Source organism: Ptychodera flava, unplaced genomic scaffold, assembly GCF_041260155.1.
Source record: "Ptychodera flava strain L36383 unplaced genomic scaffold, AS_Pfla_20210202 Scaffold_29__1_contigs__length_4469600_pilon, whole genome shotgun sequence".
Classification (NCBI taxonomy): Eukaryota; Metazoa; Hemichordata; class Enteropneusta; family Ptychoderidae; genus Ptychodera; species Ptychodera flava.
In genome coordinates, this window is record NW_027248351.1 from 695,391 (window position 1) to 723,075 (window position 27,685).

At 36.3% G+C, this 27,685-nt stretch overlaps 1 protein-coding gene, 1 long non-coding RNA gene and 1 pseudogene across 4 annotated transcripts in view; 2 read left to right on the plus strand and 1 right to left on the minus strand.

Moving 5' to 3' along the window:
• Positions 1 to 10,785, plus strand: part of LOC139127176 (myosin-3-like) — a 182,777-nt gene extending 171,992 nt beyond the window's left edge. For 2 of the 3 annotated variants that reach the window (XM_070693092.1, XM_070693094.1), the window contains exons 14-15: positions 274 to 379; positions 9,855 to 10,785. In XM_070693092.1, coding sequence (XP_070549193.1) covers positions 274 to 379; positions 9,855 to 10,741 — 993 coding nt within the window. In that variant the 3' untranslated portion in view covers positions 10,742 to 10,785. The remainder of the gene's footprint in view (positions 1 to 273; positions 380 to 9,854) is intronic. The other variant, XM_070693095.1, reaches the window with a different exon arrangement.
• On the minus strand, positions 6,895 to 11,514 carry LOC139127195 (uncharacterized). Its single transcript, XR_011550945.1, has 3 exons — positions 11,364 to 11,514; positions 10,167 to 10,361; positions 6,895 to 7,528 (listed from the first exon to the last, which is right to left on the minus strand). It is a non-coding gene; the product is annotated as an uncharacterized lncRNA (long non-coding RNA).
• Positions 11,515 to 15,991: 4,477 nt separating this feature from the next.
• LOC139127185 (bifunctional purine biosynthesis protein ATIC-like) lies at positions 15,992 to 27,208 on the plus strand (annotated as a pseudogene).
• Positions 27,209 to 27,685: the final 477 nt, after the last annotated feature.

Here is a 27,685-nt window from a genome sequence, read left to right on the forward strand (position 1 = left end):
CACCTCTGTGTTTCTGTTTTGTTTTGATAAAAATAATCTAAGTTTAAGATATTTTTAATGGCGTTTTATTCAGTATTCAATGTCTAGTCATGACAGAACACTCTATTTGAAAAACAAGAAAAAAATCAGTGTCAACACCCTATCACCAGCAGACACTTTTGCAGTCTCTGGAGCTGTCATTTTTCATTTATTTTGTATTTATTGTTCTTAAACAGTGTCTTTTTATCTGCTTTCTTTGTTTGTTTGTTTGTTGTCTGTGCATTTCATCTGCAGCCCAAAAAGTACAGATCATCCCCACAAGGACATTTGACTTCACCTCATCGTCAAGGGAAAAACCCTATCCCTCAAGAAATCCAGACCAAAGCCACTCCTGTCTCTGGTATGTAAATTTTTAGCTCAGCTGTCAGCAACACAGAGCTTATCTAATAGGTATGTGTGGTGATATCCTGCGTCTGTCAACTCTACCATTCAAAGTTTATTTGGCAAGGATGTAGAAGTGGTATAGAGACAAAGTGATGACGTCAAAATCACTTTACGCAAAACACAGACGCCTTGTAATTAAGGCACTGACTAATCAACAACATTAAAAAACAAATTTCAACTTTCTTCCAACTTATTTGACAATTTTTGATTGCTGAGTTTTATGTCAGGTGAAGCACAGCGGGGGCCTTGAATGGGAGTTAAGACCAAATTGTCTGAATTTTGCTCACTTATGCTTGCTCTGTTCTGACAGTTTGATCAATCAAATTTCTTTACAAATTCTTTGTACACAATAGAACCAGGCCCCTATGTCCCAAGTTTCAAGGTCACATGCCTGGTCAATTTAGAGAAGAAGATTTTTATAGTATTTTGTTTCAGAATTTTTCTATGACCTTTGACATGCCCTTTACCTCTCCAGCTGAGCTATTATCCTATCCTATAAAAAGTCCAAGAGGGCTTGTATCTATTGAAGAATGACCGGTATAGAACCTAATTGCACAACTCAAAATTTGGGGTTGTCCCTGATGTTTGTTTGACCCTCACATCATCCTGTACCTCATTAATTATGCACATCTAATTCTAGGTTAACTGATAGAGCTTAGAAGTCTGATTTTGGTGGACAGGGAAAAGCATTTAAAATAATAAAGAAAAGTATTTTGACAAAATGTTATGTGACCAGAGTGACCTTTGACCTCGATTTTACTACTGGGCCTATTATCAGTAACCAGTTTCAGTTGGGCAGGGAAATTGGTGAGGATCACTTTAAAACACTCTTGAAGGGTCAATATTTTACACACCACGTATCACAGGCCACCATTTCACGCATATAGAAAGCACCATGAACTCCTAATGGTGATTTATCAGTGTACATGAATCAATTTAGTAAATCTTAGTGAAAATGCATCTGTTTCTAACTCAAACTGCAAAACATCGTAAATCATGGCACGTGAATTGTGGCATGAAGCTTGAATTAGGCTTATCCTCCCTTGTCCTACAAAGAAAGGCAAGAACATCAAGTAGGTATTGACATGAAGTTTGCATCAGATTGTTGACTACAGTTCATATTAAGGTCACTGATGTAATGCCATGCCTGCATTCATGCTAGGAACAGTAACTTATGAAGAAAGCAGCTTTGATGTGCTCATTTATGAACAACACAGGACATCTTCAGGACAAGACGATTTTGTGAATTCTGGAGCAGTTATAACTATTTAAAAACTGAAATTGATGATAATATCTGTGTATTGATAATATCTGTGAAAAATAGGAAAAGATAGGTCCAGAGTTGAATCTGAGGGAATTGTCATATTTGTATCATGTGTTCTGTTACACTTCAAAACACAAACTGCTGCAATTTACTCTGTTATAGACCTTGTGTTGAATCATATGAACACTCAATCGCTGGCCCACTTCCCAAGTTGGACCCTGTGTTGAAGACAAACACTAGGATGGTTTGTCACCCACTCACCTCTGAACTTAGACCTCATTGCATGTACTGCAGTGATCACTCTTTGACATCTTGTAAACTTTCACCATTTCATTCAATTATTGCGGGTAGATCTAGAATAAAAGAAAACCAAAATTGTAAAATTTAGAAAATAAACTGCCAAATCTAGGAATGGTTTAACCTTTCCACATGATGTGAATCCATATTAATTTGTAAAATGATGAAAATGGGAAAATTCCAGGGCTTATACTTAACTCGATACACAGATGTGGGTAGAGAGTGGCTCATGTTGTGTTTTGTGTACTTTCATTTTGCAATTATAGCTCAGAAACACTCCAAAAACTAATAAATTTTTAATGCATATGTAGATTGACTTTTACCATAAAATATCATGGCTGATATTTTATGGTAAATGTCACCAGGATGGAGAGATATATGGTAAAGGTGTTAATATTGAAAGATCTCCCTGAAAAATGGTTAATTTTAGCTGTGAAATCACAGTGGTGCTGTGGCGTATCCATTGTGCTCGGGTCAAGGGTCATCACCACAGAATCACTGCAAGCCACCCTCTTTGCTATGGTGTCAACGATCGCTGATTTAACTCACAAAATAATGAAATTTATCATATACCCATGACCGTATCCATGTCTCCTCTGACGCGTCGTGACGTGGAACGTAAAATATCAGTCTGATACGGCACGTTATACGTCATCAATTGTTGTTTATTTTCGATTTGATGTTATGATGTTCATCTTGCATTCAATCAAAATTTACCGATATAAAACAAAACATATTACTAGTACATATGAATTTAACGTTCCTTTATTTCAGATCTAAAGAGAGTTACAGGATAGGCTGTTGTAGAAAATTAAAAGTTGATGTTTACAATCTGTTGTATTTCGTGCTACTTCGTCGTTCCTGTTCACGTCAGCCATGTTTCAGCAAGAGTTATTAAAGTGAATTCAAACTTACAATATTGTCCGTGTAATAATTATCCACCAGAACACCGGGACGGTGACCAGAATTAGTAAATTGGCTCCATTCCTTTTCTGAACTGCGGTAAATTGCGCTGAAATAATCCTGTTTAGACCGTATACACTCGACACGATGCGATCGACGACTTGATCAGCTGTTGTAAACAAACATGTATCAATGCGCTCAGACCAGCGGCAGAATATAAAAACATAGTCCCTTCGAAAGACTGACAAAAACTATAAAAGTTCTTTATTTTAATTACCTTTTACATAAATATACGGTCATGGGCATATGATAAATCGGTTATCCCACGATATCAGCGCTTGGTTGGGACGTATTGCCACTCGTGAGGGTGCGCGCCGCATCACACTCGTCTTTGACTCGTGTGATGCGGCTCGCACCCTCACTCGTGGCAATACGTCCCAACCAAGCGCTGATATCGTGGGATAACCTCATAATATTACTCTTTGAATAAATCAACTTGTATCTGCTTTATCATTGACTATTTATGACTCATTCTATACTCCTACTAGCTTAGTACCTTGACAATATGAACATGTATTTTCAACCATTTCCAGAGAGCCGTCAATAGACTCTGTGATCTTTGCCTTCTGGTGTAAAACATATAGTGAATACCTTTGAGGTCAAAAATTCAAAGTCGAGCAGAAACTGTTGACAGCTCACCAATAATTGTTGAAAATATATGTCGTCACAGTGGGCTAGCAGGAGTTAGGATATGAGTTGTAGATAGTCAGTGATAAAGTAGGCACAAGTTGATCTATTCAAAGATTAACCTATATCATTATTTTACAAGCTAAATCAGCAACACCATGCTATTGCAATCAGTATTGTCGTAAATTACAAAACAAGTCTATGGGGTGTTCGCAGTGGTTCTGTGGCAATGACCTTTGACCTGAGCACAGTCTATATATTCCACAGCACTGCTGCCATATCACAGCCAGGCTAGGGTCAAATATTTCAAATCAGCAATGGACTTTTCAAAGAAACAGTTACTTATCAAGAGACTGTCTTCACAACATACTTAAACGGTATCTTAAAGTGTGACACCGTGCCAGACAGATATCTTGAAAAATTTCACAGTTGAAATCTGTATGACTAAAATGGACGAAAACCACATTATGGAACAGAGTCAATGCAATATTTTATGTTTGTACAAAGGGAGTGTTTGGTTATTACAGGGATGGGCCGGCAAAATCCATGGGGAGGGGGGGAATCATGTATTGTGCATTGCACAGAGTGGGGTGGAATCATGTAATTTTCAAACAGCACAGAGTTTGGGGTCGCTTGATTTTCATAAGTAGCCATCAAATCAAAAGTTCAAAAATATTTTTGGAAATAAAAATGACTCTCTGCATGATTTCATTCTCACATTCCTGGCCACCAGGAGTGTGGGATCGATGGTGGGGGAAAAATCAATCCCCCACTCTCAGAAATCATCCCACACTCTGTAGTATATATTACACGAGCCCTGATTTGATTATAAACAGCCTTTCGTTCCACTCCCAAAATATTATCCAATTATTAACACACAGACTGGAACTACAAAGTAAGCAGGTCAGAGTACGGGGGCAGACGACAGCATTGTCATGATTTTGGATAACGTTGTAGGTTGTTGGTAACCCTGGGTTGGTGCCAGACTAAAAACCTGCCGAATCTTCCAAATAACTGGTGAACATAGACCACTTGGAACGAAAGCCAATTTTTTTCTGTTAGACATCTCATCCGCATCAGAAGTTGAAGTACCTGCAGCGGAACTCACCACAGAGTTTGCGTTAATGACACGGGATACTGTATGGCCACGAAATTGCCTGTACAGTTAAACATTCAATGTTTCTGGTGTAAATTTAACGCATTTTGTGGTCATGTGAGAAAAAGAATCTCACACGCGAAGGACCTGGGATCAGATTCCTCACACTCGTTGGGGATATTTTGTCTTACACTTGCCTGCGACTGGTATCAGACAAAATATTCCCAACCCCTGTGAGAAATCTGATCCCAGGTCCTTGGTGTGTGAGATTCTATAATTCTCTGAAGTCATTTCACTGTAAATCTGAACAACTTCAGTATATGTATTATCTGTCACATGAATATCTTGCCAAGACAACTCTATACAGGCTTGTCTTCTTGTAAATTTAGCTTGATGAGGGCAATGAACAATTCCTATCAGCCTTTGGCTGAGGTATTAAAAGCAATGATAAGGTGCAAACTGTATGTTAAACTGAAACCTGGCATACATTGAAAGGTTCCCCTTGTACTGTTGCATGGCACTACTGTTGATATCTGACCAGTTTTCAGGAAAGAGAAGTACAGAACTTATCTGGATAAATAAACACAAAGGCTGGAATATAAATGACAAGTTTCAATGACTTTGGTTTTTATGTCAATTAGCAATGAGGAAGAAATACATAAATATATTTCTTGTATATACCTCTGAAAGGGAAGATCACTTCAGCTGATTTTTAATTTTAAAGCCATAGTTTTGAAACCCACGGCCAGAAGTTGGCTGTTTTGTCACTGCAGACTATTGAATATTGAATGCAGAATACTGAATGCAGACTATTGAATATTGAATGCAGAATACTGAATGCAGACTATTGAATATTGAATGCAGAATACTGAATGCAGACTATTGAATATTGAATGCAGAATACTGAATGCAGACTATTGAATATTGAATGCAGAATACTGAATGCAGACTATTGAATATTGAATGCAGAATACTGAATGCAGACTATTGAATATTGAATGCAGAATACTGAATGCAGACTATTGAATATTGAATGCAGAATATTGAATGCAGACAATTGAATATTGAATGCAGAATACTGAATGCAGACTATTGAATATTGAATGCAGAATACTGAATGCAGACTATTGAATATTGAATGCAGAATACTGAATGTAGACTATTGAATATTGAATGCAGAATACTGAATGCAGACTATTGAATATTGAATGCAGAATACTGAGTGCAGACTATTGAATATTGAATGTAGAATACTGAATGCAGACTATTGAATATTGAATGCAGAATACTGAATGCAGACTATTGAATATTGATGAAGTAGTAAACTCAGTTTATTTGGCGAAGATTAACCCTTTGCCACCCTGACCCCCTGGTACTCTATGACGTCATCGGACATTTCTGTCCGAGCCGGGTTCAAAGGGTTAATCCTAATCCTAATACTCCAAAGAAATCCCTAGAGTTCAACAAAACTGTGCTTTTTACAGAGCCTCTTTCATGTTGTTTGACCTCTGCCATTCAATTTATATATGTACCCCACGGAGGATCCCTTAATATCCTCGGTCGGACTTTAAAGGGGAAGTTCACTACAGCTGGTTTTTACATATGTACAAGCTTTGGGGTCGCTTATTCTGGAAAAGCCATTTTTATCATATATAACTTGCACAAATTTTTGCAAAAACAGACAAAAATGGTGGCGGAAGTTGCTGTTTGAGACAAAATATTTTGAATCATGGGAAAAAGTGTCAAGCTTGGTGCTTTCATCATGTGATATGGCACAGACCATCTTCCAACAGGTATGGCATTGTCATTCATGTTCACACCAGGCTGTGCATATTTGCAAACCTATTGTTTATGTTATGCAGATACGCACAGCCTGATGTGAGTGTGAGTGAGTGGACAATGCCATACCCAGTGAGTGGACAATGCCATACCCAGTGAGTGGACAATGCCATACCCAGTGAGTGGACAATGCCATACCCAGTGAGTGGACAATGCCATACCCATCAGAAGATGGTACCTGCAATATCACACAGTGTTCTTACCAGAAAAAAATGTTGTGGGACAAATTGTCCTTCTGACCCCCCCCCCCCAAAAAAAACAACAAACAAACAAACAAAAAAGCGGGACAAGAGACAATTTTTGTGAGACAAGATAAATATGTTAAAAGTCAAACTGCAAATGTGAACCTAATTCTATGCATATAAAAAGTAGATGACTCAAATCATCCATCTTAACAACTGTTTTATTAACACTCAGAACACATACACTCAGTACACATCTACTGATAGAGCATATCAGTGCCTTTAGTGAAAATTTTATGAGAATTTTTTCTTTCCAGTGTGAAAGTGCACTGTTAAAGTTGAACTTTTTCATTTCAGGGCGCTCTACCATAATAGCGGTAGATGCTAATGTGTCCTGCCGTTAAGCACCAAGTCTGTTTCTGTCATATGTTATTATGTTGTTTTACACACTGAATCCCCTTTCACAGTCAGCAGAATGAACTGGCAAAGTCATTGCCATGGTGGCTATCTTAATCAGGTTAGGAAACATATCTCAGATGTGTGTAAATAAGAGATCACAATTTGGCAAAACTGTCCCTGGTATACTGCTGACACAACACAAGCTGCTTAATCCGGTTCCATTCTGATCTAGTGTTTCCTTACATCCACAATGTTGACACTCTCCTTGCACTGGTCTCCACAGTCACCACCACCAGGGTCATTGTGTTTGCTGCATCCATAGTGGTCCACTAGCTGATCAATCTGCTCATTGCCCCGACAGTGAAGTTCCTCTGAGTTGAGAAAAGACAGTGACCTCATGCCAAGTACACTGAAAGCAGACACCAGGTCTTTACTTTCCTGCAATGTATAAGGATAAGGATAAATTACACAGATAGTGACAGTGACATATTGGACTCAGAGCTTTTTTGCCGAGGAAGAGGATGATGATGTTGTAATCCATGAAATAGGCAGCACCACAAGTGATGAGGAACTTTTTAACATTGTATCTAAACACCAGTAATGGCCAGTGTTACAATTTAAAATTGGGTCTACTTACTCTAAAGCAATTCAGGGGGTGGGGTGGTTGCTGGGTGGTGTCATGAAATTTTTGTCATCTCAAAAAGGAAGGGTTCATCAAGTTTTTAATTTAATTTAATTTAATTTTATTTTATTTATTTATTTATTTTTTTTTTGGGGGGGGGGTTTCACTTATTTTGACTGATGCACAGGAAGGATTTGCTGGCCCAACCCCGGCCATAATAATTGAAGGCTCCCTAAGGTTATAGAAATATGTACATGATCTGGGAACTGGATAACATTATGGGTGACGCACAGTTCGATTTCTTGTCAACATGACCAGAAAATTCCAAGAATATTGACTTCAAAATCACAAACATCATTGATGGTCAGTTTGCAAAGCCATTCCGGCCAAGGAGTGTAGCCATCTCATCATTTCCATGTGAATTGTTTGATTTGGTAATTTGAGTTGGCTCTGAACTTCCTGACTGTGGGCTGGTTTTTTTGGCTGGTTTTTTGCTTGTCTGCATTAGAAATCAGTCTGTCCAGGGCATCGGGCAAACGTATTTTTCAGGCCCTGATACTACATGCTGACATAGACGTCTTGCTATGTGATATGTAATTACATGACACTTAGCATCACCAAGCCTTTGATTCAGGCGCCTTGTCCAGTTTCATTCATTGTAAGCCATTCTCTTGGACTCATTGTCTTACTAAGAATAAAAACTGTTACTATGGTTACCAGTAATGCTTTAAGTGTATTAATGTATTGATACATGATTACAAAGTTTACTTCAGTCTTTAAACTTTTGTAAAAGAATCTTTGTGATATTTTAACCCTTGAAGGAGTTATGAAGAAAAGCATAGTTTGAATATTTATGTTGCCATGGTTACTTGTTTTCACTACTGTAAAAATGTATTTATGTACAGAAGAAAATCTTGGTTGAAATGACAAGAAAGTTCAAACAAAATTCACTGAAACTTAACATTTAACATTTACCGTATATTAACACTAACTAATCTCCAGTGGAACAATACAGAATTTTTACTTTGTGATAAACTTTAAAACTTGTTGACAAAATAAGAATTTTTGAACAATAATTGTAAAACATTGCCATGGATACCAGCCTTACAATCTATAAGTCTTTAAATTCATTAAGAATCATTAGAAAGTGAGCTACAGTATGTCAATATTTTCTGGAGAATAGATATTTCAACTGCTAATGTCATAAGGAAAATGTTATATTCCATTTTTAGCAAATGGAATAAATTCCGTTGCCATGGCAACTAATAATACTGCAGTGCAGTAATGCATTGCCACACAATAATTGATTAACTTCAGTCTTACAACTTTTGTGAAAGAATTTTCATTTTACTTGAACAACAAAACAAGGCTGTGAAAAGAGCAAATTGTGAATATTATGTTGCCATGGTTACTTGTTATATATTACCATACTCATGCATGAATACATAATAAACAAGCTACTGTCCAAGTGTGATCTTTGGCGAAAAAATTTGGAGCTACTGCATAAAATAGAAAAGTTATAAAGAAAAATAAAATATTTTGAGCCATTGTCATGAAAATGTTGCCATGGTTACAGTAATAAGTGAATAAATTAATATAATTGGAAATGATAGATACATGGCTAAAATTATAGAAAAGTGCTGAATTGGAAGAATTTGAAATATAGTTTAAGAAATTGAAAATATATGACAAAAATACTTATTTTGCCTACTTTAGCTAAAATGTTGCTATGGAAACTTAAAAATGACCAATTATTGAGAAGAATTTGCTAGCAAAATAATCTTCAAATAATTTAACTGAGTTTTCAAAAAAATATGGGGCAGTGAAAAGATTTTGAATAAAAATAGGTTTCTTTTTACAGCAGAACAAAAGGTAGGCTGTAGTACAATGCATTCAACATTTTCACAAATTTTACCTTTGACCTTACTGCTAAAAATGTTGCTATGGTAATTTGCTAAATGACCAATAATTGTGAGAATTTTGTAAAAAAAATAATATTATACTTTAATGTGAACTTTCAAAAATCCATATGTGGCAATAAAAAAATGTTATTATGTTTATTTCTTTTTACAGCAGTAGGAAAAGTAAGCTGTGCAACAGGGCATTCAATAATTTTCACAAATGTGACCTTTGACCTTTCAGGTGACTGGTCAGTGACATTGGTCAATGGTCAACATCAAGGCCAAGGACAGAAGTTCAAGTTGCCAAGAGGTTTAGCCTTCCACCGTGATAAACTTGTGGTGTGTGACAGTGGTAACAATATTGTACAGATATTGAACAAAGATTATACCTGTGACAAAGTCATAGGAAGCTTTGATGGTCAGTTTGCAAAGCCATTCCGGCCAAAGAGAGTAGCCATCTCACGTTTCAACCACTATTTCATACTTGATGATGAAAATAAACAAATTGTTGTTTGTGATGAAAATGGTAAAATTATCCAAATAATTACTCTACCTGAAAACATCAAAGTAGTCTTTGACATAGCTCTGATGGATGACTTTGTTTTGGTCACTTTGAGTTTGACCTCTCTGGACATCACAAGACGTAAGGACAGAGATGATAGACTGGTCAAGTACACTCAAAGCGGAGAGTATGTCAAAGATGTCGGTGGTCAAACTAGTGTCCAAACAAAATTCTTCTGGCCGGAGTCTGTGGCTGTAAACAGCAAAAATGTCATCATGGTTTATGACTGGGGCAATGAGTGCATCAAGTGTTTTGACAGCGACCTGAATTTTTTACATCAATTCGGACAAAGTCAGCTACAGAGACCAAGGACAGAATCAGTGATTGATGGAGGTGGATACATTGCTGTGGATGAAGATGATAATGTTTATGTTTGTGGTTCCGTCAGAGTTAAGTCTACTGGTGACGTCATCAAAGAATGGATCGTAAAATATGGATGTGATGGAAAGTTTATCTGTGATCTTTTCAAAGGTTTTGTGAGTTTACCTGTGTTCATTGCAGTCATGGGTGATAAAATTGGTGTTGTAGAGTATCTCAGTGACCAAATCAAAGTATTTTCCAAGTAGATAAAATACACCAACATGAAGTGTATGTCTACATGACATCAAAATGTCAGAATTTGGAGGAATTTTTTGAAAGGAATAATTTTGTGAGCGTTGAAGTTTGAATGCATTGCATTGACTTGACTGCATTGTTGACAAGGATGTCATGGCAACAAGTTGATTGCAAGGTTATTTTTACAAATTTAGAAATATGGTTGTTGATAAAAATTGTGAGTTTTGTCAGTCGATTCATCTCAGGGATGTTAGAAATCCAAAACGGAGATGTTTTGTGGATTTATCATCAACAATTTTGACCAATTTTGTCATGGAGGTATTTGACTGCCGTTGTTCACAGCATACCCCAATGACAACATTGATCAAAAATGTTTGTTTATATTTAAATATTGGCGTTATTTTTCATTTTGAAATTGAAATTTTGGATCGGACAGTCTTAGAGATGCAGTCGCTCACTTCCTTTATATGCCGATGAAACATTCTTTCACATTTTGTGAAATTTTCGCCGAAAATTGGTCAACTTCTACAAGGCGTCGTCTACAGGCATAATACAGATACACCTTCCATCACATCGCCATAAATATCGGGCGGAATATCAATTGTGTGTGCAAAATAAGATGAGATAAAATACCTGCATATCTGATGATGTTAATTTTGTTGAAATCTGTCGATATTTCCATCCGATGGAGGAAGATTACTCCGATTTATGGTTTATAAACAACGACTTCAACCTTTGCGATCAACGCCATTCTAAGTTCTAAGACGATGCTGAAGTTAGACTCGGTTTCGGATTCGGTTTCGGATTCAGTTTCGGATTCGGTTTCGGATTCGAGTGACTGAAAGAAATTTTATATTTTCAGCTAATTTAGTTATACTGTGTAATACTGTTATTTTCACTTAGAATTTATTTTCGTTACTCTCGCTTGAGCTTTTTTCAGCTAAATAAAACCCAATCAGACTAGACGAAGTGAAAATAAGACACAATGAAAATCTGTTTTCATCTAAAATAAATTCCAATGAAAATAAAATGGTCCGCAGTACTTTTGTATGCAAAGATAAATACTTGTCGTCAAGAACAATTTTAAAGCATAAATTGTGTGCATGTATGCACAATTAAAATTGTAAAAAAAATAGAAATTACAGAAAATTTTAAAGTACTTTAATTCGAAATTGGAAGGAAGTGTTGAGCAAGAAAACAAAATTTACAAAAACATTTATACTTCAATTTGTTTATTTGTCACAATGTGTATCACGTGGTGTAATGCTAATGTGTAGTATTACTTTGTTGTTTGGATTGGTGTTCTTCTACATAGATTTCATTTCGAATGTACCATACTAAACTCCCTGACTAAACTATCAGTTAATATGTTGTGTAATAAAAATTGCATTGAACGCTTTTCTTTGTATTGTGCGTAGTACTGTTAGCTTGAATAGTCCAAACTGCATAATGCCCATTGTTGCTCATAAGTTGTAACTTTTGACTAATTTTTCAGCAGACAAGTGCGGTGTATTCTTGCACTATAGTTTCTTGCTCTACTGCCTATAGTGTTTTGTTTTTTAAACTGTTTGAATTATGATTATGTATTAAACATTTATGTAATGAAATACATGTTACATGTGTAGTAAGGTGATCTAGTTAAAATATCTCCTTGTCTATCAGTAGTTATTACATCCTTCAAAAAATAATAACAAGCTGGAAATATAAAACTATTCTCAGTTATTCGAATCCGAAACCGAATCCGAAACCGAATCCGAAACCGAATCCGAAACTGAGTCCAACTTCAGCATCGTAGTTCTAAGTTCAAGAGCTACGTTGAGGGCGTTGTATCCGGGTCGATCTCACTATGTCGAGAGAGGGGTCGACTCAGGGCATTTCTTCGTGTACTGTACAGACTTTTATAGGGTAGTTTTGATACATTCACAGTGCTTTCTTCACAAGTGTGTCGCCTTTTACTTGTATTTTCAATAGTTTCTAGACAGTTTAATAGTGTTCTTTAGGGAGAGAATAATCGGTCTCCTTCCTGAGAAAGTGGTTGCTGCCGTATGAAATTACAATAGTGTCGAGAAACATTGTATCAAAGTTAGAGCAGTAACTAAGGACGCTTACATCCCAGACGTGCAGACGTGTGTAAGATGTAAACAAACATGAAATGTGACACCAGCGTAGATCACGATTTATAACGTTGTCGTTCATTTCTTGTGAAGTTCATGATACCAAATCTTTATGTTTTAGATTTCAACCCAACTTTTACCAACATGTACAGGAATAGGTGAGCGTCACCTCGTGATTTTGATATCTACAACAGCCATTTAATGATATTGTTCTTTTATCTGTACTGACTGTAGCATCAAGTTTTGATCAGAAAATTAAATACTCTGTACTCCTCCGTAGGAATTTTGTTCCGAGAAACATCACTGCTGTTTCAAGTAATAACGAATTTCACAGATATATATTTTTTATGATGCATCGTATTCCTTCAATTTTATTTCAGTCATTTTTTTGTAAGTTACGAAGACATCAGGCCTACAAATTCGTTTTCAATACGTTGTTGTGTTGCTTATCGATGGAAATCAAGATTTCAAAGTTCAATTTAAAGACGCAAGTCGTTTGAAAATCATGCACAGATCGACTGTTCAGAAGATTCATTTGTCAGCCAGTACAATTTAAAATGTATTTTCCAGTACTGCAGTGTTGTAGGGGCAGTATTTTTGTCTGATAGGAAGTCTTTCATAATCTTACAAAAAAATGTACGCAAACAAACAGTCTATTTTGAGTATATTCATGTCCTTGTGTCAATTAAATGATCTGAAATAAAAATAAAAATAGTTTTATTTCATCGTTCATTTTTGAGTATCTGTATGTTTCATCAGATCTCTGTTTTCTGAAAAGAATGGCCCAATATTGCTACGTTTGCCACGCAGTTCCTCCTGGTGTGTGGTGATGGTGCGATCACTGTTTGAACAGGGGTCATCTCAGGTCACGTCTGTTTTCCACAAACTGCGTACACTTAAAATCATCTGCCGTTTATCATTAGCATCAAGTTGATTAAACACTGTGGATGATGTGTTGTTGTTGGGGTCAGGTTACAGGTAGGTATTATTCAATTCCCTGAATTCTCTGCAATTTGTTTTATCTCCTGACAGACGACACGGATCGGTGTCATACTCATGGATCTGTTTAAAATTAGAACGAGGCTTTCTTGCATTTTGTGGCCACTGGCACATGTTACATGTTACATCATAGACAGTAGAAGCGAGATCGAGTGTATATGGTTATGTTCTAGGATGTGGTTAGATTCGAACTGTAAGATTTATTATGACTTTATAGATAATTTAGATACTGCACATGATACAGACATTTGTACGACGGCTGTAGAGCACACACCGTGGTAATAGGTTGGTAATGGCAGTGTCATTGTTCGCGTGTACACAGCTGTACTCTTGCCGATATCGCCTGCATTACAAACGTACATGTAACTCTGACTTTTTATTTAACACCAATTTGTCAATGTATCAGAGACAATTTTCGTTTTTAAAGATATTTAGAAATCTTGCAAATCTGGCGCAAACACAGGTTTGAGGTTTGCACATTTACACAGCGCGCTGGTCATAATAGAATGTGTTTACGTAATTTTGACTTCTTCTATCAAAGGGAAAAACCGACCATTTTTCATTAATTCTTTTTGATACGAGATACTAATTACATTGATTGACATGTTGAAAGATACTGAATGAAAGGGTGACCATTCATATATTTGACCCCGGTTTAGACAAATTCAATGAAACCATGGCGAAAATGGTCATGACCATTAATTCATTTTCGCCATGGTTTCATGTATCGTGTCTAAAACTGGGGTCAAATATATGAATGGTCACCCATTCATTATCTTTCAACATGTCAAACAATATAAGTAGTATCTCGTATCAAACAAAATTCATGAAAAATGGCCGACTTTGTCCCTTTAATATTAACACCAACTTGTCACTAAATCAGACACAATCTTCATTTGATAAAGAAATTTTACTGTTCCAATCTGATTACCATCCTAGAAATGTAAAATGTGTGGTGACTGTGTCAGACATGACCAGACGTAACACTCTAACAGACCACACGCACTGTTAACGTTCATCGATGTAGGAGTGGAGCATGTCGAGAGTCTACATACCACTAACAACAAAACTGAACAATATACAGCCTTTAACGCAACTTTGTCTTCTACAATCCTTAAAAATAATAAAAGTTGAATGCTTTTTACATAACACGTATTCTACAAAGATAGCTGATGCTGCATTGTCATGAAATTCTCCTGAAATACTTTAAACTGAAACTAAAAGCGTTACTTTCGAACCAGAAGGATGGCTATATTACGCGAAATGTCCAACCAACCTTATCATGATCATTTTACGTTTTGCTGTATTGATTGAAGCAACGATTGACAGATGTTAAAAAAAATAAAATGTCCCTGGAGAGAATACGTAACAATACTGAACAGGTAAGTCAGTAACATAGGAACGCACACTCCTTTTTAGCAGAAGGGGTATCGTTCTAAATTCCCTTTTTACAATCCCCCTCCCCCCCCCACACACACACGAATTTCTTTTTCGTGCATAGATTTACAAAAACGATAGCTGGGAGTAGTGGACGGTGCGTCTCTCAACGGACTATTAAATGTAATCATGGATGAGCTATGAGTTTAGAAGGGCGCCCTCAAAATCTAATAGTTTCTACTACTTTTGTTTTACACGGAATCTTGCACGGCTATCGCCATATAATTTACGAAGGTATTTCTTGATTAGAAACTGTACGTCTCCCTTAAAAATAACTCTAACAAACATGTTATGGTCGAGTCGAAAAGGGAACTGTATGATATTATATGTCAAAGATTATGTTAATTCGATATTGACTTCAATGTTGCCTCAAATGCATTTCAAAGTACATGTAGGAAAATAAAAATGTTCATCGTAGACTATGAACATAGCTAAGAGATGATGTTTGCTTGGAAAAAAATGATTGTGAAGCGATTAAATATGGTCATTGCCCCCTCCCTCGAAATAGACAAAGGAGAAAGAAAATGATTCGCTGAGATCAGCCATAACTTATAAGGTATCCGAGTCAAACAGTATGAAAACATACATGTTGTCACCGTCCAGGTCGGTACTCACTACAGTCTCGGTTACCCAGACTGCACTTCGGGGCTGTCATCCGACCGTCCCTTTGTATATATATCCTTTTCATTGATTTGGTCATTTATTCATGATGGAAAAACAGAAAGAGAGCTTGGGCAAGCCAAGTCACGTCACGCTCGAAACTCCCGCGGAAATACTTTCCAATGAAAACACGTGTCAAAGGTCATAACTTAAACAACAATGGCGGCAAATCAGCTAGGTAAGTCACGTCTGTGTCGGTGGCGAAATTTCTCAGGTCAGTCGCTGACTTTTGTCGTGTCCTGTCATAATGTTAGTGCGATTAAGTTCTAGAAAACTAATTTTGGCAATTTAACCAATTTTTAATGTTCTCAAGGGAGATATTTGTTCCATCGACACCGTGCATTGACCCGCTGGTGTACTACGAGGCTGACTCCGTATTTGCCCAGCATGTTACCCACGTGGTGAGTTAGCTGAATGAAGCTGTCACCGACTATCGATATGCCGAGGATACCGTCGATGATCGCCCGTAAAATTTGCCGATCTTGTGGTGCTTATGTAGAATTAGATTTCCTATCTGAAATGTGAAAAAAATCAGTCAAGCTTTTCGTCTTTCTGTTCGCCTTTTGTGAAACAAAAGCCACTTCATTCAATCGATTCACAATCCTTCACACATGGTACATATCCGGTGTGTTTCCAACATGTATGGACAAAATATTTTCCGTCCATTGATTTGTCGATCAGCGATACAAAAAACTACTTATATAATTCACGTATAGACTCGGTCATTTATCTAGCGTTATCGCAAACTGTGTCCAAATAATTACAAAAAAAATTTGAACTTTTTCAATTCAAGGACGGACGATCTCAGTTTGGTGCAGTCAAGGACTGCAGACCTCTGATGTACACGATATTGAATACTGTCTTTCGAGAGAACTACCCAACTGTCTTTGTAAACTTTATCGGAAGTATATGAATTTTTATTTTTGTAATAAGCCTTACAACAATTTAATTACAATTAATTTTCATTTAAAATTATAACCTCTTTCCAAAACGGTTTCAGTAATGTTCTTACCAAGGCATAGAATAGAACTAATTTCTTTTACAATTTGATTTATAGCTGGTTATGTCAAGTTATATTCATGAAAAAACACAGGTATTGAATGGATGACTTGGCAAACAAAACTTACAAGTTTATTGAATATTTGGCAAACTTTATTCATTCAATAAAAATCATCATAACCATTATGAAATGCATTTCATGGGATATATAGTGAGAAAGTTCATTGTAAAATAGGAAAGTTTTCAGTTTTTTAAGTTTATTTTTTTTATGTTGTATAAGGTTTTACTTAGCACTTGATTCAAATACAAGAGCTGACTCCATGAATACATGTAAAAAACCTGACCTCATTGGTTATACTGCTGTATGTTACATAACAAGAAGTCCATTCAGGAATATAGTATTTAGAAGAATGAATCAAATTGTTCTTTCACACTCTTGTTTCAACATGTCCTGTTAGAACTTTGCTCAAATTCATTATAACAGCTGAAATAATTTTAGTTGTGTATATTTTAGTGTTTGTTCAAGTGTCATTTATGTCAAGACTGAAGAGTGACTCATTTATACATTTTATTTTTAAAAATATGTTGGATAAACGTAAAGCACACTAGCAGGCCAGCAATGGAGATTGAAGGTGTGACATTAAATATTTTCAGTGCAGATTAAAAGACATCCTAAAACACAATAATGACAGTGGCACATATTACCTTTAGTCTTGAAATAATGACTTTCAAGAAACAAAAAGAGAGACATTAGATATTGTATTTTTGTCTCGTACTCCATGACACAAGGATATAATGTTTGTTGTCACCTATCACAAAGTTTGGACAAATATAATTATTTTAATTAAATCTAATATCATCACAGGAAATCTGATTTAATACAAAGGATGTATTGCTTGGTACAATGAAATCTGGTTTTTATTCAACACATTATTATTTTCTTACATTACAGCATTATTGAGTGTCTCAGACAAACAAGGCTTGGTACCGTTTGCTGAAAAACTTCATAAACTTGGATTAAAACTGATTGCATCTGGTGGTACTGCTAAGGCAATACGGGATGCAGGAATTCCTGTCAGGTTGGTTTTATTCCAATACAATCTCATTTTTCTCTGTCATGTCAATTTAGGAAGAAAACCTCAAAATTTAACGATTTAAAACTTGTGTGCAAACTGTGCTTCTTTCATTCCAAATATGAATAAAGATCATGGATGATTGCGCACAATTTTTATGTTAGAGAAACGGATCAAATACTGATGCTTAAAATTCAAAATGGCTGCCATTTCTGTGCTAACTATAATAAAAGAAAAAAAAATTCAACTTACAGAAAAATAAGCTGCTGAAAAATATTTTATCCACTCAATGAACTTAAAAATTAACCTCAAACATGATAATATCAGATGTCAGTAAATTATTGTGTATTTTATGATTTCAGTGATGTATCAGATGTCAGTAAATTATTGTGTATTTTATGATTTCAGTGATGTGTCAGACGTGACTGGTGCCCCTGAGATGTTGGGAGGTCGTGTCAAAACACTGCATCCAGCTGTTCATGGAGGTAACAATTAACAATGTCAGGAAATTCACTTGAATCCCACAGTATGTCATCAACATCTCTGTTTATTTTATTATTATCTTCATTTAGATGTGGTAGTTTATTTAAAATATTGGAACTGTGTGGAAAGGAAGATTTTCTAAATTTGTCACAATCTTTTTGCTATAACTTCATTATGACTTTAAATAAAGATACATCTTAAACGGGTAGTTACAGGACCGTGGGCACACAATAGGGGTATTACTGATGATGCATCCATTTGCATACACTGGGCGGGAGGTTTTGAATTCTGATTGCATCAAATTGACGATATGATGAATTTGAGTAATCATGATGGACACTTTCACAATATATTCAAGGAGGGGGTCAAATGGTCGTACAGGGAACACGTTTTGAAACATGCGTTCTCTTACAATAAATGGAACATTTTTTCAGTTTATTTTTTACTCAAGTTTTATATATTCACAGACATATGCAAGATTCAATGACAATGAACGCCTGAAACATGGCAAATTATTGGCTTATGGGACCAAACACAACACATCCAATCAGCAGTGTGGCTTATTTACATTTGCATAGATTTACGATAATCCGGCTTTTACTAGGGGAATTTCCTGTTTAAGTAAAGTAAGCCTTTAGGAAATCGTATCCCCTTCGCGATCTTGATGTATAAATACAAAAATGGTTCAACAACTGCAACAAAACAAACTGACACCAGCAAAAAAAATAAATATGAGAATTCACACAACTTATTTGATTATTTGATAGTGAGAGCTGAACTGGGATCTCATTTCTCCATTTTCACTCTGTGATTGTGTCTCTGTCTGCAGGTATCTTGGCAAGAGACATGGAATCTGACCGTGGAGATATGGATAAACAAGGATTCCAATATGTCAAGTAGGTTTCTGTCATTTTTTACTACAAAAACACCGGGAAACCTGTCAGTGAGGGTATTTCTCTGATTTGGACACCTATCAGTGACTTGTTAGACAAATGTAGAAATATTTTTACTTACTAGTTGAATGCATGGCTTCTGAGAACATCTCTCAACTGAGAACATCAACATTTTTTGCATTTTCATTGGTGCCCTTGTTGAAAGGTTTGACTGTATAGTGAAACCAGTGTAATGTGGAATAAGAAAAGAAACCATGGCAGTTTTAAGGAGATGCGGAAGAATTCTATTCTACTTGTAAACAAGCTTTTAGAATGTTTTCTCAATGTGCACAAAGGTGTCTTGATTGCAAAGATGTTTTTAAAAATATTTATCAATATTTTTGCTTTTATGTCCGGGAAAAAGTCAAATGAAATATTAACCCTTTTCCTGCCAGACAGTATCACTTCCCCATCAGCCAAGTCAGTAAAAAGCAGTATTGAGCCAAAACATGATCTATTTTTCACCCACTTGGCTTGGAATGTTGTAGCATCTTTAGTAAAAAAAAATCAAGTTTACAGTATTTATGTTTTCAACCGCCTTCATATGTACAGTATTATGTTAAAATACACCATATGGAATGTGTTGTGTTTCATTAATTTTAAACATCTTGACCTGATGGTGAAATATGGACTTGGCAGGAAAAGGGTTAAAGCCCTCTTGCAGTAAATGGTGAATTTTTGTCATGCAAAAGTAAGTCAATATTAACAAACTGTCCTTTGTTGACAGGTTGGTAGCTTGTAATTTGTATCCATTTGTAAAGACCATATCCAAGGAAGGTGTATCTGTCTCTGATGCAGTGGAACAGATTGATATCGGTATGTCATCATTATCTGTCATATTTCACATTGCTCTAATACTGTGATTTGTGTAGCTAACTTATCATGTTACCAATGATATCAATCAATGCTAATGTTGTGACCTTCCATGCTGATGACCCTACATGACCTCTACATCCTGGTATTTTCATTGTTGTACAAGGGACTTTTAATTGTAGTGTTTCAAAATGTGATGTTGAATACCATAACAATCGCACTGAGAGTCCATCCATTTTGGTTCAATAATACCGATATTGAGGATTGGATCATACCAACACAGCACTTTAAAGGGGTGTTGGACTTATTTGATGTGTGGCTATTCACTTGACAGGTGGTGTTACTCTACTGAGAGCTGCAGCCAAGAACCACGCCAGAGTCACTGTTGTATGTGATCCCAGTGATTATGACAAGTAAGTTGACCAGTCATAACGATAGTTTACCTAGTAAGCTAAGGGGCCCAATTGAGAACACTTTTCTTTGGTCAGAATCACTGTACCGGGGTAGTGTGTGATATCCAAGTGATTATGACAAGTAAGTTGAGCAGTCATAATGATAATAATATCTAAGGAGCTAAGCAGTCCAATTGAGGGCGCTGTTCTATGGCCAGGATTATTGCAGTATATTATCCTAGTGATAATGACAACTAAGTTAAAGGCTCCTCATGATAATATTATCCAAGGAGCTATATGACAGTCGTCTGACCAGTAGCCATGTAAATCCAGCAATAAGACAGTCCTGTACTACCCTGGATGTGTATTCTGTGATGAAATCAGCAGATATAGTCTTGTTATTTGATCTGTTTCAGGATTGCTGATGAAATGTCCAAATCAGAAAACAATATCAAGCGTGAAACATTGGCTGTCAAGGTCAGTATTGCAATCAAAATTAGGACACTATATTTCACAGATGGCATGTACTTTAAGATTTCAGAAAAGTAGTAAAATATGTAGTGTCCACTGGCACAGAACAAATACAGAGTTTTACCTGAATTCCTGTTGAATTTGGACGTATCTCAAATTTCTTTAGGTTTCACAGCTTTTTACTGTTTGACATATTCAGTGCTTTTTATTAAAGGCCTGTTTTTTCAATCCCTGAGATGGATTTCAAGGTTTAGATAGATCACAAAGTTCTTGGTCTTCTTATAGCCTTTCATCGTTATGTTTTGTGTTGCAGGCATTCAACCACACAGCTGAGTATGATGCTGCTATCTCTAATTACTTCAGAAAAGAGTACAGCCAGGGTGTATCACAACTACCACTGAGATACGGTATGAACCCACACCAAGCCCCTGCACAGCTGTATACAACACTGCCTGAACTGCCAGTCAAAGGTGAGATGTGAAATCTACTAGTGATGAGATCTGAACTTTCATCAAGAATTGTTCAGAAATATTTTGTAAAGCTGCATTTCCTGGAATCTTGTGACGACAAAATCTAAAATAAGATTAAGACTCTTTCTGACAATATGTTTAGAAGCCAGGTAGCTAATAATTTAGAGCATTATTATACATCTACCATCGAGAACAATAGAATTTTGCGTGCACTAAAAAAGCCGTACAGAACGCCCATTATGTAACAGGTATGGTTTCAAGGCACCCCATCCCCTGTGGCTGTACAGCGCGTTCACTGTTGAACGGTTTCAAGGAACCCATTGGATGAGTGCCAGAACATGTCTCGGGCGCGCTCTGTACGTACGTGTATATTGCACATACACTATCCAGAACTTGCAGAAGCGCGTCCGAGAAAGCGTTCCACACTTGCACTATAAATCAGAATAAAAATACCGCAATTCTGTGTCACTCACATTTGATCAGAATTGGTACATACCAGTATGGGTACCAAAGATCAACAATAAATGTTGTTTCTATCTGTTCAACGCAGGAAAATTCTACATTGATGTTATGACTATGATTTTTGCACAGTACAACCAGAAAAACAACAAGAATATTTAAACCAGAAAAAAAGAATGACAAAAGTTGGACGTGCTGTTACAGAGAAAAAGATGTTTTTTATCAATAGGGCAAAAATTGTCCTAAAAACACAAATATTGAAATTTCACCACATTTTTGCAAACAGCTTCTCAGCTTGTCAAAGATGATCTGGAACATTTCGCGAAATCTATCAGCAATATAAATCACTAGGCCATATGTATGTTGTAGTTACAGCACACAGTCTTATTTGCGCTATTGATATGGATGTACATTGTATCCGCAGACAGCGTGGAACTACAAAAATTATAAATCTTAAAATTTACTCAGAAAAAAAAAATTAGCACAGCTTTTCTCATTTGGAAAATTTTTTTTTAGAAATTTACAATTGTAAAACAATGTTCACAATTTCATTGTGACCACACCTCCCTCTAAAGATCTAATGGTCCATCCCTTAGTTTGAGCAGGTCTGTTAATATGTAACAGTTCATAAACAATGACAGGAAATGACTCAAGGTCAGTGGAGTATCCTGTTTCAGTCATTGGGATGCCACCACTCTTGAACATTTGCCAAATTTCCCTTTTTCTTACCTCATTTGCACATTTTTGACACTGACATGTTCATTTGAACAACGTCACATCTCAACCCCTGCATCTACCTGTACACCAAATACTGAGATGGTAGCTTAGGCGGTATGGGAGCTTTTGCGTGTGACGGACATACATCCGCACATACATACCCACATACATACATACAGACATACAGACGCCACCGACTCACCGTATAAGCTCTTTTTGGTATTTATATAAATACCAAATATGAGCTAAAAACTGTTGACATTTTACGAAAACAGACAATTTGATGCCCCAGTCAAGAATATAAGATGTATAATAATAAGGTTATTACGAAAATACCGCAAAGGATGCACTCGGACATTGGAGCCATGCATCGTCCTCCGCTTTGCGTCGGGTGATACGCTGCCCCACTGTCCTCGTGCATCCTCTGCGGTATTTCGTAATAACCTCATATTATGTTATATTTATAAATCAACAAGTTATCTGTTCATTTCAAACATGATTATTATTGTTCAACAATGTGTGAACAAATCATAAGGTTCAAATTAACCTTCGTGGAGTGAGTAAATGCAATGAATGTTTGCATTTTTGCTGTGTCAGTGAGTACGAACTATCAATGTGGTGGACCACGATTTTCTGACCATTGTTATTTTCTTTCCGATGACAGTTTTAAATGGAGCACCTGGATTTATCGATCTCTGTGATGCATTCAATGCATGGCAGCTGTTAAAGAGTTGAAGGCCACCCTCAATCTGCCGACTGCTGCATTATTCAAACATATCAGTCCAGCCGGTAAACTATTTAGTACAGCTTAAAATTTACCTGCCATTGAAACAGTCATATCACATCAGAAGTAGTTGTATCTGATAGTTTTCTATAAGTAAAGTACGACTTAACCACTCAGTCAATCAATTAATTTTTGTTATATATTTACCAAAGTTCTCTAAAGTGAGGTTTCAATAAAAGAGATTTGTAATGCTCACAGTAAACTTTGATTTTATTGACATAAGTAGTAAATGTGGGTTATCAAATGGATAGTTCTTTGGATAGGAAGTTGGAACATTTAAGTGTTACAGATTGTGTGAGAGGGAATATGGGTGAAATGACCATTGAATCATTTTGTACAATATGTAGTATCTGATATTCTTGATGTATTGTGTAATTTAATTTGACAGGAGCTGGAGTTGGTACAGAGTTGTCTGCAGAGCAAGCTAAGTTGTGTATGGTTGATGATATGATGTCATCATTGACACCGCTTGCTACGGCCTATGCTAGAGCTAGAGGTGAGAATGATAGTTTTAAAGTTTGCCCTCACAGCATGGATTGGCCAATTACTTTTGTTTTGGCATTCCCCATATTTTAGAAATTACCCATTACCATACCCATTTTGACTGCTATAATTGAATAGTCATGAACACTATTAGTACATTGTGAATCACCAATCTGAATATAAACACTGATATCAATAATTACAGTATGGGTGTATGCCAAGTTCCATCCAGTTTATTTTTCCTTCATTGCTATTTCCAATTTATCATCACCCTCCTCCTTTCCCTATCTCATCAGTATCTTGTCTCATCCTTCCTTGAAGATGGATTCAACTTATGAGCCTGTTACCATGGAAACGAGAACTCTGTTTGGTCTACAGATGAAACTGAGATGCAGTTATGCAGTCATAAACAAAGAAATGTGTTCCAACATTGCAACAGACAAGAAAGATGTGAGTAAAATTTGAAAAATGTATTGGTCATTATATCATAAAATTGACTGCAAAATGTTGAATAAAAATGATGAAGTATAAGATGAATGTATCAAAATATTAATTTCAACCTCGAAAGCTCCTTGTAATTTGCTGAAAAAGTCCATGGAAAGTTCTGCAAAATTTAACTCACTTTGAGTGTATGGACCCTGATCCCATTGTAGAGCCAGTACCAGAGCTAGACCATAGAGATATAAGGTACACTTGCACTGATGTTTTAAGATGAGATATTAAATTACATTAGAATAATACATACTTCTTTATATCAAATATCAACATCGTTACATGTCTCACACCATTGCTATTGAGTCAATGATTTAAATTAACAAAAAATAACATGATGCTACATGTTTGCATATTGATCAGTGAAGATTGGATGACTACTTTAGACGAATCACTGTTGAGTTACTGGTCATGTGACTCTGTGGTCACTACAGACGGACTGGTCTTAGACTTATCTATGTTTCATCTCCGGTTGCCAGAGTCTGCAATCAGGGATCTGATTGTAGCCACCATAGCATTGAAATACACACAGTCCAACTCTGTCTACTATGCCAGAGATGGTCAGGTGATTGGAATAGGAGCTGGACAACAATCTAGGATACATTGCACCAGACTGGCTGGTATAAGGCAAATGATTGGTAAGTGTACAAATACTAAGATGCTTGAGGAATCTGTGTACAAGCTCTGAAGCTCTAAAGAAATTGCTACTAAACGTGATATCAAGGACCCTAAATATTTTGACAAATTTGCTGATAAGTAGATTAATAGCAGGTGATGAACACATTGTACAAACAGTGAAGTTGATAATTGAACACTGTTCAGCATTGTAAAGTATCTTATAATATGGTCTGATGAAGGGCTTGCATATGAATAAAATATTAAAATATCTGTGTCTTTATCTTCACTGTGTATTGATTTATAGAGTTAAAACTGCAATCGTTTTTGTGACAATGTTTCAAAGTTATGAATATGGTTTTGGTACAAACACAAAATCTTGACTTGGAAAGGCATACTTTTCTACATCATCAGGTTTCATTACTTTGAAGGTGGTTACATCAGCATTGCAAGGTTCTAGAAGTTCCATTCACACAATGTGTGAAACGGGCTGAGAGATCAAATGCTGTTGATATATATGTCAATGGAACTGTGGGACAGGTGAGTGTGTTGAATTGACCTTTGACATATTTCAGATATTTATTACATGTGGTCATCACCTGTCACAAGTCAATATATCTTATCTTGTCATTGTTTCAACGTATTCGATGTGCCTGTTAATTCCTGTATCGTATCCACATATGCCAACTGAATCCGATAAAAATCTGGTTTGTAAAATTGCATAATATAGAGTTTGTGATGATGTGTCTTTTTGTTTTGATCTCAGGATATGGACATGGTATCATAGGAAGCTGTATTCGACAAGCCACTTGAACAAGAGTTGTTTGGTTTTCCAAATTTAAAGAGACTATAGAAAATTGACCGTGGTCGTTGGGCAGTGCTGTTTTGAGGTGAAGGTCATGTAAACTTGTGCGTAGTTGTTTGAAGTCTAGATGTGGCGACAGGGTAATTTTGTCTGTACAGAGATGCCATAGTGAGGACTTTTGAAACTGCAACTTCAGTCGAGTGTTGGTAACGTGTTCAACATTTGAACGATAAAGTTTGGTGCGCTGTAGTGTCTATTTAGTCAAGTTATGACAAGTTTTGGAATTCCAGTCGTGATTTGAGTTGCATCGTCATTTGCAATGCATGGACCACCACACTGAGAAGCCATCGTCGTGTAAAGACAGAAACCCCGGACAGAAAGCGAACTGTTTCTTGGCGCTAGAAATTGGGAGTATTTGTGCTAGAGTTTTCACGACTTAAGTGCAAGACGTTGTACATCTAAAGCCTGAACTGTTGAAGTCTCTGTGATTATTTTCTGCAGAACTACTCTGTACTAGAATCTTTTCTGAGACTGCATTCACCGTGTAGAGTTTTGAAATTTATCGTCGCTGTCATCTGAATATTGTACTAGACTTTGCATGAATAGAGTGCCGGACTTTGTGCAACCAGGTTTGTGCAACAAGAGTTGTGTGTCAGCAGAACTAGTCCATTACTGATGCCGTGAGAGTTTCTGAAAGAACTGTGAGCAGTTAGTACCGTTCTGTACATTTCATTGGCACTGCATATTGTTCGAAGAGCCACCATCTTGGACAACGTAAGGACAACATTTGGTCAACGATGGATGGATGCCGTGCAGATTGAGATAAATTTGATGTAATTGTGTAAACATGCATTCATTTGACGGACATTTTTGAGTGTACGTAGTACAAAAGTCTAATTTCCTTGGTGGATAATTTATTTATGTGATATGTAGTTTTTAGTGCACATTTCACTTCAGTATCAATAGTGTTACTAAGCATATGTGGATTTCACTATGTGTACTTTTGATTACAAGTGAACAGAGAAATTGAGAAACCTATCCGGGTGTTTATTTATAGAGAAGATACTTTTGAGAATGGTTTGTAACAGTAGTTTAGACCATTGTATGAAACTACTGTGAACACAATTAAAAAAGAACATTTGTATGAATATGGAAGTTTATGTATTTTGTGAAAAGTTATTCACTATTTGAGAATGGTTTGTAACAGAGTGGTTCAGACCTTTGTATAAAATTATTGCGATGAGAATATATAGATAATAAACAGTCATTTTTTATTTTCACAGTATTGGTTGTATATTGTTTTTGTTACCCTGCTAATGTTATTGTATGAGTACTGTACTCTTCTGACATGAAAATCTTGGTGCCGCAATGCTATCTGGGACTAACGTTAAACAAATAATTTGTGATAGCCAAGAAAGTTTATGGTTTCGGCTAGTCTGGCATTTCCCAAGTATAAAATTGTGCTTCATGTCAAATTCGGGGTGTTTATAATTCTTAGGCTACAAAAGGAAAGTAATATTTTAATTTGGCAGGTGACATAACAGCAGGAAGAGAGTTGTGATTGACCATCCACAAATATGATAGAATTAGTCTATACTGTGAATGTGTTCTATCCAATGTAGCTCGACACTGGTTAGGTGTGACACACCAGTAGTTCTGAGTTTTCCTGTACATCCCGGATTTCCTTGAATAAGTCCACACTCATCATTAAATATAATGGAAGTTAATATGGTAGCACAGTGCTATATATTTTATCT